The following is a 13,315-nucleotide window of genomic DNA, read 5'->3' as shown; positions in this document are numbered from 1 at the left end:
CAGCAGGATGCTGACTTCACAGGGGGCTTGTGAGACCAGGAGGATTCTATTTAGGGTCCCTGAGTTCACATCCCTTGCTCTGTACAATCATTTTTCTTTCCTTCACGCAGCAGTTTCTGAAGAGGGGGTGTCTCCCTAGATCTCAGCACTGTGAAGAGGAGGGAAGCAGGAATGAGCACCAGAGCTCTGAGAAACCTCACAGCCAAACATTTCCTCCTGTCTGGAAGGTATTTAGGATCTCCCTCTGAGAGGGGCTGGGGCTGGAGCTGGGGGTCCTTGGGAATGAAGGACAGCCCTTGCTTGGCTGAGGCAGAGAGCAGCCTGACGGGGCAAGGCTGAAGTTTCTCTCACGTGGAAGTGTGAGCTATAAAGACGTGTGAAATCCCATCTCCAGTGCTATCCATATCAAAGATTTCAAGGGGGCTGCTTTAAAATAGGACCTTGGCACAGGTTCCTGCTTCTCCTCACGTCTTACTGAGCGGCACTGTGCCAAAATGTCAGCTTGGCTACTCCACATGTCCCAGATATCCTAGGCATGTCCTACAAACCTTTCCGGTGCTCCCAGGGAGATCGCTGCCTCCACAAAAAGCCTCTTCTCACAGCTGTGGAGGGTCCCAGTGGCCCCTGAGCACCATTTCCCCAGCTGAGGAGCAAGAGGAGTGTTTCCCTGAAGTGCCACAAACAAGGGCTGAGAACATACATTAAAAGGTCTCTAAAAACAGCATTAACCAAATTGTCCACAGGGACTCATTTTTTCCCTCCCACCCTGAGTGAGCACAAGTGAGGCATCTCCTAGAGACCCTGCAAAGTACCACAGCAAAACCCTAGAGGGACCATAGAGACCCCCCTCATGTCCTGAGATCAATCCAAGCTGTCTCAAAGGGAAAATAACCATAATGATTTTCTCCCATTCCACCCAGGCTTTCCTCCTTGTTTTTGCCCTTTTCAACCTAGTGCACTTGCAAAATCCAAGCCCAGAGAGGGAACCCACAAGAGCAGAAGCCTTTCAAGATTACCCCGAGGCTAGTGGGTGAGTGTTTTCCCCCTGCTCTCCCAGCTGGAGGAACAGGCAAGATTGATTCAACAAAGATACCCAGCAGCACTGGAAAAACTGAGACCTCAGCAAAGCCAAAGGCGTTTGCTAAGCATCTCCTATTAGGAGAGTGCTCTCACACAACTGCCCCACAGACAGCCAAGACAACGAGGTGCCTCAGCAATAAACCACTCTTCTGTCTCCCCCAGCCCTTCTGAGTGAGTGCAGTGCATCCCAGTAGAGCTGCACTCTGCCAGGGCCGAGGTCGCTGCTGCACTCTGTTTTGATTCAGCACAATGTCCCCTCCCACATGCTGTTTTCATTAGAGCCTGGATCTTCTGGCAAGGGCGCTGTGCACAGTCATGAGAAGCTGCTCACTGGTGGCTTGTTTTATCCAGTTGTTGGAGGCTTAAAACAATGAGCTTGCAAATATTTCATTCCTCCCCCGCACTTTTGCTTGCTTCCTACTTCCTCTCTTTTCTTTCTCTCTCTCTCTCTTTTTTTTTTTTCTTTTTTTTTAGGAGAGGTACATAGGAGATAGCACTGGATCTTGGGATTAGGAGGGATGAGGGAAAAGAGATCAGAAGGGTGTTTTCTTTCCTGTTTTCTTTCATGTTGTGAATACACATGCATGTGAGCACGCTTGTGTGTGTTTCACACCTGCACTCTCCCAGCTGTCCAGCACCATCACAAACTGCACACGTTTGTTGTCCTGACACAGGCAGGAAAGCTCAGAGCAGGCCCCCTTGTCACCACCACTAGAAAGATGCCCCATGCTAAAGCCACACAGCTGTCACAGTGTCATCAAGACAGAGGCACATTCCTATGTGCTTTCACTCTGGCAGGCCCAGACATGGAGAGGAGGGAGCCTGGAATCCAAAAGGACAACCCCCATTTTGTGACTGAATACTCTCTTCCCCTGCCTTTGACTGGGAAACTTGTGCTGGCAGCAGCTGTCATTAAGACACGTTGATGCCCCAAGCCCCAGGTGATGTGATGTGTGAGGGAGGATTGCTTTTGACTGGAGACAAACTTCATGCCTGTTTCTGCCTGAGTTCTGTGTAAGGATGGGGGGTTAAAGCAATGGAACAGGGCAAATTTGGGGTGGCAGCCAAGAGGCAAGAGGGTGTGACTCACCCTGTGACCATCAAGGCATGAGGAGGCAGAGGACAGTTCCAAGAACATGTGGGTACAGCCAGCTAGAGGCCATCTGTGAGGTAGCTGGAAGCAGACGTGAGGCAGAGCATGAGTGAGGTGGTAAATGAAGAACCACTGAGTATGTTGGAAAAAAACTCTTGCCCTGTGCTGGGGCACAGAGATTGTGAACAAATTGCTTCATATCCCTGCATGACTCACTTTGCTTTCTTTAGCCTGGCTGTAGCATGTTGGGCCCACCTGGACTCTTTGTCACTACTTCATGTCTGCCTAAAACTGCCAGCACAAGGGCCATCCAAGGAAGGACAATGACATAAAATCATAGAATCATTAGGCTGGATCCTAAATGATCCTAAGATCCTAAAATCCTTAGATCATTGAGTCCAGTCATTAACCCAGAACTGCCAAGTCTACCACGTAACCATGTCACTAAGTGCCATATATACACAGCTTTTAAATATCTCACTGGATGGTGAGTCAACCACTGCCCTGGGCTGCCTGTTCCAATGCCTGACCATCGATTTGGTGAGGAAATTTTCCACAACATCCAATCTAAACTTCCCCTGGGGCAATTAGAGGCCATCTCGTCTAATCCTATCACTTGTAATTGGGGAGGATACTTCTCCCCCCTGGCTACAGCCTCCTTTCATCAGGTAGTTGTAGAAAGTGATAAGGTCCTCCCTCAACCTCCTTTTCTCCAGGCTAAAGACCCCCAGCTCCTTCAGCTGCTCCTCAGAGGACTTGTGCTCCAGACCTTTCACCAGCTTCATTGCCTTTCTCTGGGCATGCTGCTGGACATGGTGAGCATCAACTAACCAGGGAGAAGAGACCTGTCTAGAGCTACTTTGACTCAGCTTTTGAGTTGGGCTGCCTGCCTCACCTCGTTTGCTTGGACTACATGGTGCAGTGGGGGCCAAGGCTGCATGGTACTGCTGTGGGGTGGGAAGAGTTGCTGGCACTGTAGCCCTGGGCAGTCTTTGGGCTGCACTCGAGTGAAAGGCAAGCAGGCTCTGGCAGAGGCTGTGCAAAGCACACAAGCCTGGGACCAGCAGTGCTGGGAGTGAGTGCTCTGCACCCAGCTCAAAGTGTCCTGGCTGCATTTGCATCCTGCAGCCACCGGGCTGGCTCACAGCCCTTTTATCTCAGGGATGTACACACCCATCTGCCTCTGAGCATCTCTCCGTCTCAGGACATCTCCTTATCTCACCTGCGTTTGTACAGGGGGATAAGAGCAGAGCAGCAGGAGCACGATTCAGATGTGTGCTCAGGAGAGCAGCCACAGAAGAAGCTGGCTGCAGGCGAGGAGACATCACCTCCTGCCCGGCTTTGGGCATGCAGCAGTCCAAGGCTCCATCACTTGGAGACACATCCCTGTAGATGGAGCCAGAACCTCACAAAGCAGAAGAACAGCCCAGTCCTACCCATAGCTCTTCTCCAATCGCTCTGCTCTGAAGAGAGACTAGCCCAGCCCCTCTCGTCCCTCCCTCCCTCCCTCCCGCACATCCAGGGTTTTGTCTTCCCTCCCTCTCCAGATCAACCATTCCTGAGCGTCACATTGTCCCTATTTCTTCCATATTTAACCCAAATTACTTTCTGTTGTCTTTTCCTGTCTGCCACAGCCACGGAGAGTGGGTAATTCCTGCACCACAGGCTGCATGTTGATGCCCTTCTCTGAGCAGTAACATCCTCCTGGGACGATGATGATGCCCCCAGAGTCATTTCTGGGCTGCCTTTTCTTACTTCCTTTTCTTATGATGGACTTCTCCAGGCCCTGCTGGTTTGGATGGCAGCCCTCATTCTGGTCTGGTGCTGCTCAGCCCCAGTCTGTGTGGCCACAGGAACCCCTGACAGCTGGGCAAGGGGCCCTTTGCCTTTCTAATTGGTCTCAGTGTCCCCATTGCAGTGGCTGAGACACGCAGGGAAGCAGTAGCTCAGCAGCAGCAGCATCCTGGACACCACAGCAGGGTTTGCAGCTCACAGGGAAACACTTCTGTTCCCAAGGGCATAGCATGAGCACAGGTAACACCAGCCCCAGGGTGGCTTTTGCCCACATCAGGTCTGCTCCACCCTTCCCATCCTGTGGAATTTGTCTGGTTCCTGGCCTTTGCCCAGACATGATACTCAGGAAAAGCCATTTTGTATCATACTTTCTTGTTTCCCTTGAGGACGCTTCTGGAGGGTACCCAGCACTGCTGAGAAGCCTGGGAAAGAATAAAGAAGTGAAGGAAGATGAAACCTCTCCATCCCCACCACCATGACCCTAGTTTTGCTACAGATCTGAGGGTTGCTTATAGCCTAGTCAACCCAAAATAATGTGGGGAGAGGGGAGCAAACCCACCACCATGGTTTCTCAACCCAGGGTTTCCTGACTGTCTGACAGCATACCCACCCTCTTCTCTTGAAACAGCAGGCAGAGAGGAGAGGGAAACTTTGCCACCTTTCACAGCCCCATAAGAAACACTCCCTGAATGGCCCCAGCTCCCCAGAGCTGGGGCTGAAGTGAGAAAAAAACACTGATTTAGGAACCTGAAGGTGAGGACTCGATAGGCAAGGGGAGATGTAACGGGGGCAAGGTTTCCCAGCATGAAGCTGGTGGCACCTGCCTTTCCCAATGGTCACACCAGAACCACAAGCCTGGCCCGGGTACAGCAGCAATCTGCACAGAGAGAGACTCTGAAAAGCCTGTGCTGTCAGAGCTGGCGAGGGGAAATGGGTGGCAGATAAGAACATGTTGAGGAAAAACACAAACCAGAAGTTCCGGAGGAATTTTGGAAAGGAAATGGGGAATTAACTGCAGAAAAGGCGGGGGGGAATGAGAGGCAGTTTATGGCTCACAACAAATAGCCTGTGTGCACCACCTCGCCAGGCACTCACTGCCTCTCCTCCCTGCCCAGGGATACTCAGCAGTGGCCATCCCAGCTAGCCAGGAACAGCAGGAATGGGAAAGTAGCTGGTGCTGGCTCCTGGGGAGTTGATTCCAGTAGGAATCAGGGAAGAAACAAAACTAAGAGAAGCTGGAAAGAAAATACCATCCCTGCAGTGTCAGAAAGGGCGAGGAGGCTGCAGGTCCTGTCTTGCCTGCAGGTAGATGAGGGACAACTGAGGCCAAGGCTGGCAGATGCTAGGTACCTCAAAGGTTCCGTGGTACAGCCTGGCTTGGAGGGCCCTTGGTGGTTTGGGTGTCCAACCACAGCCCCACGGCTATTTCAGAGAAACCATTCCATCTCCACCCCTTTCTTTTTTTACCTCTCTTGCCTTTGCCTCCCGGCACAAGCCCCACAGCACGGGGTCCCCACTCAAGCAGTCCCCGCAATCCGCCCCTCGCCCTGCAGCTATTTTAGAGAAAGGCAGAAGGTATTTTTAGTGCTGCCGGCCCCCGGGAGAAACTCTGAGCCTCTGAGCCACAGCAGTGCTGGCGCCAGAGAAACTGCCGCTGCTCTGGCTGACATTTCTTGTATAATTAAACTCAATCCATCCAGGGGGCTGGGTCTTGGCCACCAACTCAGCAAGGAGGGGAAGGAGAGGAGCCAGAGAGCCAGGGGCTGAGTGCTCTGACAGATGCTGGGAAATGCTCTGCAAATGCTGGAAAAGCCTGGCCTGAGACACTGGGGGAAGTTTTGCCAGGCACAAGGGAACAGGATGGCTCTGAAAGGCACAGGGAGTGGGATTTAATGGGAGCAGAGCCCAAACTGCCACCTCAAAGGCAAAAAAGCCCACACAAGCATCATACTCCCCCTGTTCCCTTGCAGGAGATGGACCCAAAAGGGTTGCCCAAGGCTGGACAGACAGCACCTAAAGGCAACCTGGGAAAAAGCAACAGGACTTGAAGAGAACCCAGTGCCTGCAGGGCAAGCTGGAGAGATCCCTGCTGGTAAACAAAAGCCCGAGCTGGAGCTGGAGCCGTGTCGGAAGTTTGGGGGCTGTCTGGTTAGCCAGCATCTGGTGAACACAAGCTGCGGCTGGAGGCTGACAAGCAGCAGCACAGCCCCTCCTTCTTCCCACACCCACCGCCCGGCGTCTGTCCGGGGGCCCCAGTCTGCCATCGAGGAACAGGGAACGACAGCCCAGAGAAAACAGCACCCACCAGCTTTTCATATGGGTTTGGGTTTTTTTTCCCCTGTGCAAAAACGCCGGAGCATTTATTCCTATGCTCCCCTAAATTTCAAGATACATTTGCAGCAATCCAAACACCAAACTGGCATTCCAAGCAACAGTATATTTTATATAACTGGTTCTTTTTTTTTTTGTTTTTACCACTTTTTAAAGCAATACAATGAACTGCAAAGAATCCGACATCTGTACAATGGGAAGACAACAGCGGAGTGACATTCACACACGGACATGGTGCGACCGAAGCCATCCTTACACGCACGACAACATTATGGGCATAAAGATACAAAATATAATGTATTTTTTTTCCATCTATATAAATACACAGAAATGGGCGAGTCTAAAAGTTTGAAACTGTTTGTTAACACTGATTAGCAAATAAATCTGTAACATTCCCAAAGTAACAAAGACAACAACAACAACAACAAAAAAAAACCCCACGCATAACACGGCGGCACAGGATCCGCCAACAGAAACGTCATATTGCTTCCTTTTTTCTTTCTTTTTTTTTTTTTCCTTTTTAAGGAAAAGAAAAAAAATAGTAACCCCAAACCAACCTCGCAATTTGCAAAACAAACGAACAAAATGAAACAAGCCCCTGCGGGCTCCTTTGCTGTCTGATCATCCTGCCTGCTCCAATGGGAAGGCTTGCCTTTTGTTGATGCTGTTGTCTGGGGTTTTTGGGGCAACTGGTTTCTTTACCTGCCCGACCTGCTGGGTGGGGATTTACTTTGCGCTTTGGTTCAGGCGGTTGAATCCACTGAAAAATCAATGCCCAGAGGCTGGGTTGGGTTTTTCTCCCTACCTGGTTTGTTTTCCATGTGTAATTTGACCAGGAGGCAGCCAGCAAACGTTGCATTCAGAGCAACCCCAAACTCTGTCAAAACCATGAGCCCTGCTGTCTCCACCGGTGATGAGGGGCTGGTGAACACCATGCAATGGTACATCCCACCACCAACTGATGACACGGATCACCATCCTAAACAGCTCCCAGGGGCAGAGCCAGAGGCAGCCCCATTGAATGGGAACCGCACATTGTGTTCATTGCAGGTGCCACTGAGCAGGACAGACAGCAAATTACCTCCCCAGAGAGCATTTCCCAACAGACAGCAATATCGACAGCAAAGGCAGGACGGGCTTCTCCAAAGAACAAACTGACACAAAAAGGGCACGTACAATAAATTTACACACACACAAAAAAAAATAATATATATCTATCTATATATATGTGGGGGAAAGTGCGTTTTAAAGGATATCTTTGGCAAGAATATATGCAGTTCTTTGTGCAGGAAGGAGAGATGTGTGTGTTTGTATGTGTGTGTGTGTGTGTGAGCGAGAGAGAGATACCATCCGGCTGCTGACAACGGCAGTGTGATTACAACGAAACATATGCTGGGCTTAACTCGTGCAAGCTCGAATCTCAAACAGCATGACTGCACTTAAAAAAAAAAAAAAAGGAAAAAAACCCCAAAGAGTATTTTCTGTCCCTTTCATAAGGAAAAATATCAACACTAGGTCCCCGCCAGCCCCAGGACCCAAGCAATGCTAGATGCTGCTGATGGTCTCTCCCGGGGACAGAAAGGGTTGTTACACCTTAAAACCTTCTTTTAAAAAGGAGCTAAAGGGAAAAAAAGTGCCTTTAAAGGGAGCTGATAAACACCCGGCTACATCATTGGAAGGTGATTAGCTGTGTGTTAAAAAAATAATACAATCATCAGATGATTTTGTTAGTGTTTGAGATTTGGATACAGTCTAAATTTTCAGCTAGTGGGTTAGTGGGGAAGCCGGGAGAGGCTCAGGGCCCGAAGCAAGTGTGATGCTATTGGCAGGTATCTGCTGGGTTGGCTTCTATGCAACATCTCTGGGGTGCTTAGACCTGCTTCATTTGTATGGGGAGAAGACGAGAAATAGGAGTTCCAAGCACCAGTTTCCAAGGCAGCAGATTAAAATAAAATTACATTATTATAATCTCTTTTCTTAGCAGTGAGAAAACCAAGTCTGAAAAATAGAGGCTTTCAAAAATATATCTTTATATATCTATAAACACAGTGTTTTCTCTGATGGGTGAATGGCAGGGTGAGGAGATTACGGGTGAGATCGTCTCTTGTCTCGCTTGAATTTCGCAGAAGGAGGGAATCACTTTTTGGAAATATCAAAAATTAAAAGATCTCTGCATCTGTGCGGCCAGGGAGCCGGGGAGGGGGAAAGCCCCTCCCAGGATCTCCTGTCCCACCACCATCTCACAACCAACTCCTCGCCACCCCTCCTTTCACACTTCAGTACATCAGTACAGCCTGTGGCCCTGGCAGCCGCCCACGCCGCTCACTCCCCCGCGCGCACACACACACACACACACACACACCCCGCACACACCCACCGGTCACACGCAGCCACCCCGACACCGGGGCCCCCGCCTCTTCCCCCATCTGGATTTTGCCTTGCTCTGGATTTTCTTTTAACATGCAGGTGTTTCCCCAGGGCAGGGGAAGGGGGGGGAATATAGTGGGGGAGATACGATGCGCAGAAAGCGATATGGCAAAAATAAATATTTTTGGAGCGTAAATTTAACCTTTTTTTTCCTCCTTAAAATTTCATTAGCTTACAGTATTTTGTCAGTATAGCTTGTATATATATTATAGCTATCAAGGCAAGGGTGGTCCATGGGAGACAAGTTCTCCAGGGGACTGCAGTGCTATGTGTCTAATTTTTGTCTCCAAAAGACTATCTGGGCCACTTTGCACTGAAAACTTTGCCTAAAAAAATTTTCAGGGGGAATATTTGCAGCAGAGGGCTCAGCAATGACCCTGCAGCTCCAACTGGACCATTCCCCCTGCCCTAAACCTGCACATGTGACCGAAACATCCTCTGCCCCCTCCCCAGCACCATAGGGCCGGGACCTCCACCTGCTGCACCCCCACCATGACCTCTCCCCCTGCAGTGGCACAGAGACCCTCTGCCCCTCTCTCCAACCAACTTGCCCTCCTCACCTACCAAAGCTAAGGGAAAAGCCAACAGCACTGAAATCACTGCAAAACTATGGTGCATTTCAGGGGCACAAGCCTTGAACCAGATGGTTTAGGGGGTACACATGCATCAACCAGGGCGGCTCTCAGAGGACCTGTTACCTCCCCACTGAGCCAAAGCTGCCCAGCCACTGCAGGCCCTTTCTTTTTTATTTCTTTTTTAATTTTCTTCCTTCTTTTTCTTTGTTTTTTTTTTAACGTGGCCTCCAAAACAAAAGGAGAAAAAAAGCGCCTGAGTTACTTGTAGTCGTTTGCCTTTCGTGCAACTTGAATGTCCATGCAATTTAAAAACCGCTTGCGTGTCTCCGAGGAGCTAGATAGGGGTAGCCACGGGTCTGCTGCTTTGCACAGGAAACCCACCTGTGCCAGCATCCGCTATTATTATAATCATTATTATTATTACAACTATTCCTTTCCTTTCTGTTTTGCTTTTTTTGTGTTAAGAGAATGTGACAGGCCGCAGGAGAAAACTGTCAAAGAGGAATAGTGACGGGAGGGAAAAGGGGAAGATGGGAGAGGAGGCGACTTTCTGCATCCTCCAGATACTTCCTGGGGAGTATCCACCTCTCCCAAGTGGTGGGTGGCAGGAACCCCCACACCTCATCACAGGCTAGGGGCACAAGAACCCCTGGGGAAGTGGAGAAACAGCGTGACCCCCCTCTCCGGGTGGACTCACAGCGTCTCACCTGTGACTGGTGCTGGGCTCTGGGTCAGCAAAGGTCAGCCCATGGCCAAACTCCCCAGGGACTGGAAGGTTCAGGACCAATCTCCCCATGCCCCCAGCAAGTCACCAGGTCATGAGCAGGTTTTAGGGGAAGCCAGGGACCAGTGAGGACCCTCCTCTGCAGCTGGACAAGGGAAGGTTTCTGAGAGCATCTCCTCTGGTGTCCCATAGACCCAGTGCATGCCATTGTCTCCTACGGGTCAGTTCAAAAACACAGCAGATGGAGCTGCTGGGATGAAGCTTCTTCCACGGGTTTTGACAGTTGCCTCTTTTTTTCCAGATGGAAAACACCAGTCATGGTCCCACATTCAGTCCCAAATGGATGTCACCACTTGAGGCCATGATGCTGAAAGCTGGAAACACACCCCTCACTGCCACCTTTGCTTTGGTCACCTTCCCTGCAATGGGACATGCATCCTGTCTGGCGTGGCTTTGTGGCTGTCTTTCGTAGGTGCGTGGCTTTGGTTCCTCTACGTGTGTGTTTGGCTTGTGTTGAGTTTTTAGGGGTTTTGTTGGTGTTTTTTTGTTGTTTGCTGTTTTCCTCCAAAATTCCAACCCTTCCCCCCCCCAATTCACTTCCCTCTCCCACAATGCACTTCCTCACACTCCTTCTCGGATCAGCTCCAAGTCCTTCTCCAAAATTCAAGAATCACCCGCAAGTGCCAGCTCATCTCTTCTGGCCGGAGCCAAGCATGACCCTGGAGACAAAGTTGACGATGGCTGCAGCTGGCTGGTCTGGGTCCAGCTCAGCAAAGAGGTGGCAGATGTTGTCTGTGGTGCTCCCTTGCTTCCTGGCCACAAAGCCGAAGAGCCTGTGTGGGGAGAAGACAAGAGCCTCAATATTGCTGCTGCACAGATTACCACCACCCTCTTCCAACATGGTTCTGTCCCACTTCCCCTCTTCAACATCCATCTCTCACAACACAGAGGGATACATCCCAAACCAGCCTGCATGAAGGCCCATCTCCTCTTTGCTTTGCTGCAGTTTTCTTGAAGGCCAAGTTTCAATCATTTCTTGACCCAACCGCCCTTGCTCTGAACATCTCTGCCGCCCTTCCCAAATCCATCCCAAAGAAGGGACCTTCCAGATGATCACAGCATTGCCTTGGTTTGGCCTCTTGAAGCCAGAGGTGAGATGCACTGGCCATTGGGGCAGACCCTCTAAGAAATGAAGGCCATGCAAGGACACAGGAAGCTGAATGAGACCATCTGGTTATTTCTGTCTGTCTCTCTCCTGATGAATAAAATGTCCCTTATTTTTTTTTAATTAGAATGTCCAAACTCAAGTTATAAATACAGGGGGAACAGAATGTGAGACAGGCCCAGGCTACGGCATTTCTAATTGGGGAGGGGAAATATCCCAGCAGCTGGACATCCTAATAAAAACCCCTTTGCTCACACAATGGCTAAAATTAGTGGGAGCTGGCCCCTGCAAATGGGCTCAGCCAACAGCTCTGTGCTCCCATGGGTCAGGACAGGAAGAAAGGGAAGAGATGACCAGTAGCTCACATACCATCAGCATAGCCCCAGCTCTGCTCCATAAGCTGGTTCCCAATGATGCCCCTACTCTCCCAATGTTGGGGAAAGTTTCCAGTTTGGTCCGTTCAGCAAGAGCCATGCCTGCTCTGACCAGGAATTTGGGGCCAAAAGATGCATCCAGAGTCCCCAAGACTAAGATCACATGTTTGGGTGAAACACTCCTGCGATGAGGAGCTGAGCCCACCTCAAACACAGCCAGGATGCCCTTCACAGGGCATCTCCCAGCCAATGCCCAAACACAGGCAGAAGCCACCTCAACAGCACTGGGAGGAACCTGCTGGGAAGCATAGCAGGTACTTACTTGGCTGGGCCACTGCCATCAGTTTTAGTCCACCTGCAAAGAGAAGAGACGGTGTGAGAGATGGTCCCTCCTGCACCCCACAGAGGGACAGGGCCATGATGGGGGCCACCACATTGACATTGTGCAAAACCAGGCCAGCCTGGCTTTGCACAGGCTTGGCTTTATGGAAAAATGATGCACCTCTCCCTCAGCACAAAGGTGCTTGGAGACACCAAAAAGCCACCAGAAGAAGCTAGCACTGGACCACACTATCCAAGGGGACCTTGCATTCCTGCTCTTTGCAAGAGCAGAGGAGAGAGCAAGCAAAGACCCTGCTCCAAACATCCCCAGGAGGCTAGAGGAGTGAAAGGGCTGGGGATCATGCACTCCCCCTCAGGTTAGGGCACTCACTTTCGTTCCTGGGGGTCCAAGTCACAGAAGGTGACGGTATTGAGGGGGTAGTGTCTTCGGAAGAACAATCTGAAACACAAAGCGGGGAATATCAGGGCCAGGGAAGCTCCACCACTGTCCCACTACAACCCAGCTCTACCAGCCCAGGGGACATTGCCATAGGTCTCCCATAGAACGTTCCAAGAGTCAAGGACAAGGCCCAGCCATGTCCATGACCAGGTTGATGCCATCCCAGGGACATCCTTCACCAACACACTTCCTGAATCACAGCCCTGTTGGCTTTGGGAACCAGCCAACACTGGCTTTTGGCCAGAGATGTGGCCATGCAGGCTCTTACTTCCTCTGGTTGTCCGTTAAGGTGATGCCTTGTGCGGAGACTTTGAAGTGAACAATGGTAGCTGTGGGCGTGGGGTCAGCCACCAGCGTCTCAGCAACAGCCTTGGAGATGGCCTGGGGGCCCGTCAGAGATTCCATCTCCACTGAGTTGATGAAGAGGACGTTGCAGGCTGGAAAGGGAGACAGCAGACATGGAGTCAAGCAGTACTCCAAGCCAAGTTCACCCCACAACAACCCCTCTCAACTCACCCTTCTCAACTCACCTGCACCCTGTTTGAGGAGGTCCGTGGCTGAGTTGGTGGCTGACGCAGAGTCTTTCTTTTCCTCCATGGGATCTAGAAGATATGGGATGGTTACTGGTGCTTCCTGCTTGAAAACCTACCCCTCCCTGCAGGCCGTGAGGACAGATGCAATGCCTTCTGGTCCTAGCTCTTACCTCGGTCAGGAATGACCAGCTTGCAGGGCAGGGCCAAGGGCGTGATGGAGTGCTGGTACACCAGCGCTGAGAGACAGCCTGGGGAGAGAGGGAAGATGGTCAGCACAGGGCCAGTGTTGCCAGATGAAGAATTGTTTGCACCTGCTGGGTTAACACAATGATCCTTTCACAAAATCATTGAGCTATGGAACCACACAATCCAAAGTACGATAACCATTAACCAAGGAAAGGAATAAGGAACTCCAGCTTCCCCTGATTAGGTCACCAT

The 13,315-nt window shown here is 50.8% G+C and overlaps 1 protein-coding gene across 13 annotated transcripts in view; it reads right to left on the bottom strand.

Annotated features, from left to right (window-relative positions):
• Positions 1-6,384: 6,384 nt before the first annotated feature.
• Positions 6,385-13,315, bottom strand: part of TNS1 (tensin 1) — a 55,071-nt gene continuing 48,140 nt past the window's right edge. For all 13 annotated transcript variants that reach the window (XM_039721573.1, XM_039721349.1, XM_039721431.1 and 10 more), the window contains 6 exons: positions 13,048-13,125; positions 12,875-12,946; positions 12,613-12,781; positions 12,276-12,344; positions 11,886-11,918; positions 6,385-10,857 (listed from right to left, as the gene is read on the bottom strand). In XM_039721573.1, coding sequence (XP_039577507.1) covers positions 10,713-10,857; positions 11,886-11,918; positions 12,276-12,344; positions 12,613-12,781; positions 12,875-12,946; positions 13,048-13,125 — 566 coding nt within the window. In that variant the 3' untranslated portion in view covers positions 6,385-10,712. The remainder of the gene's footprint in view (positions 10,858-11,885; positions 11,919-12,275; positions 12,345-12,612; positions 12,782-12,874; positions 12,947-13,047; positions 13,126-13,315) is intronic.

This window comes from Passer montanus, unplaced genomic scaffold (assembly GCF_014805655.1).
Source record: "Passer montanus isolate IOZ18808 unplaced genomic scaffold, ASM1480565v1 scaffold1, whole genome shotgun sequence".
In the NCBI taxonomy this organism is placed as follows: Eukaryota; Metazoa; Chordata; class Aves; order Passeriformes; family Passeridae; genus Passer; species Passer montanus.
The sequence above is the reverse complement of the archived record's forward strand: the minus strand, read 5'-3'. Positions and strand labels throughout refer to the sequence as shown.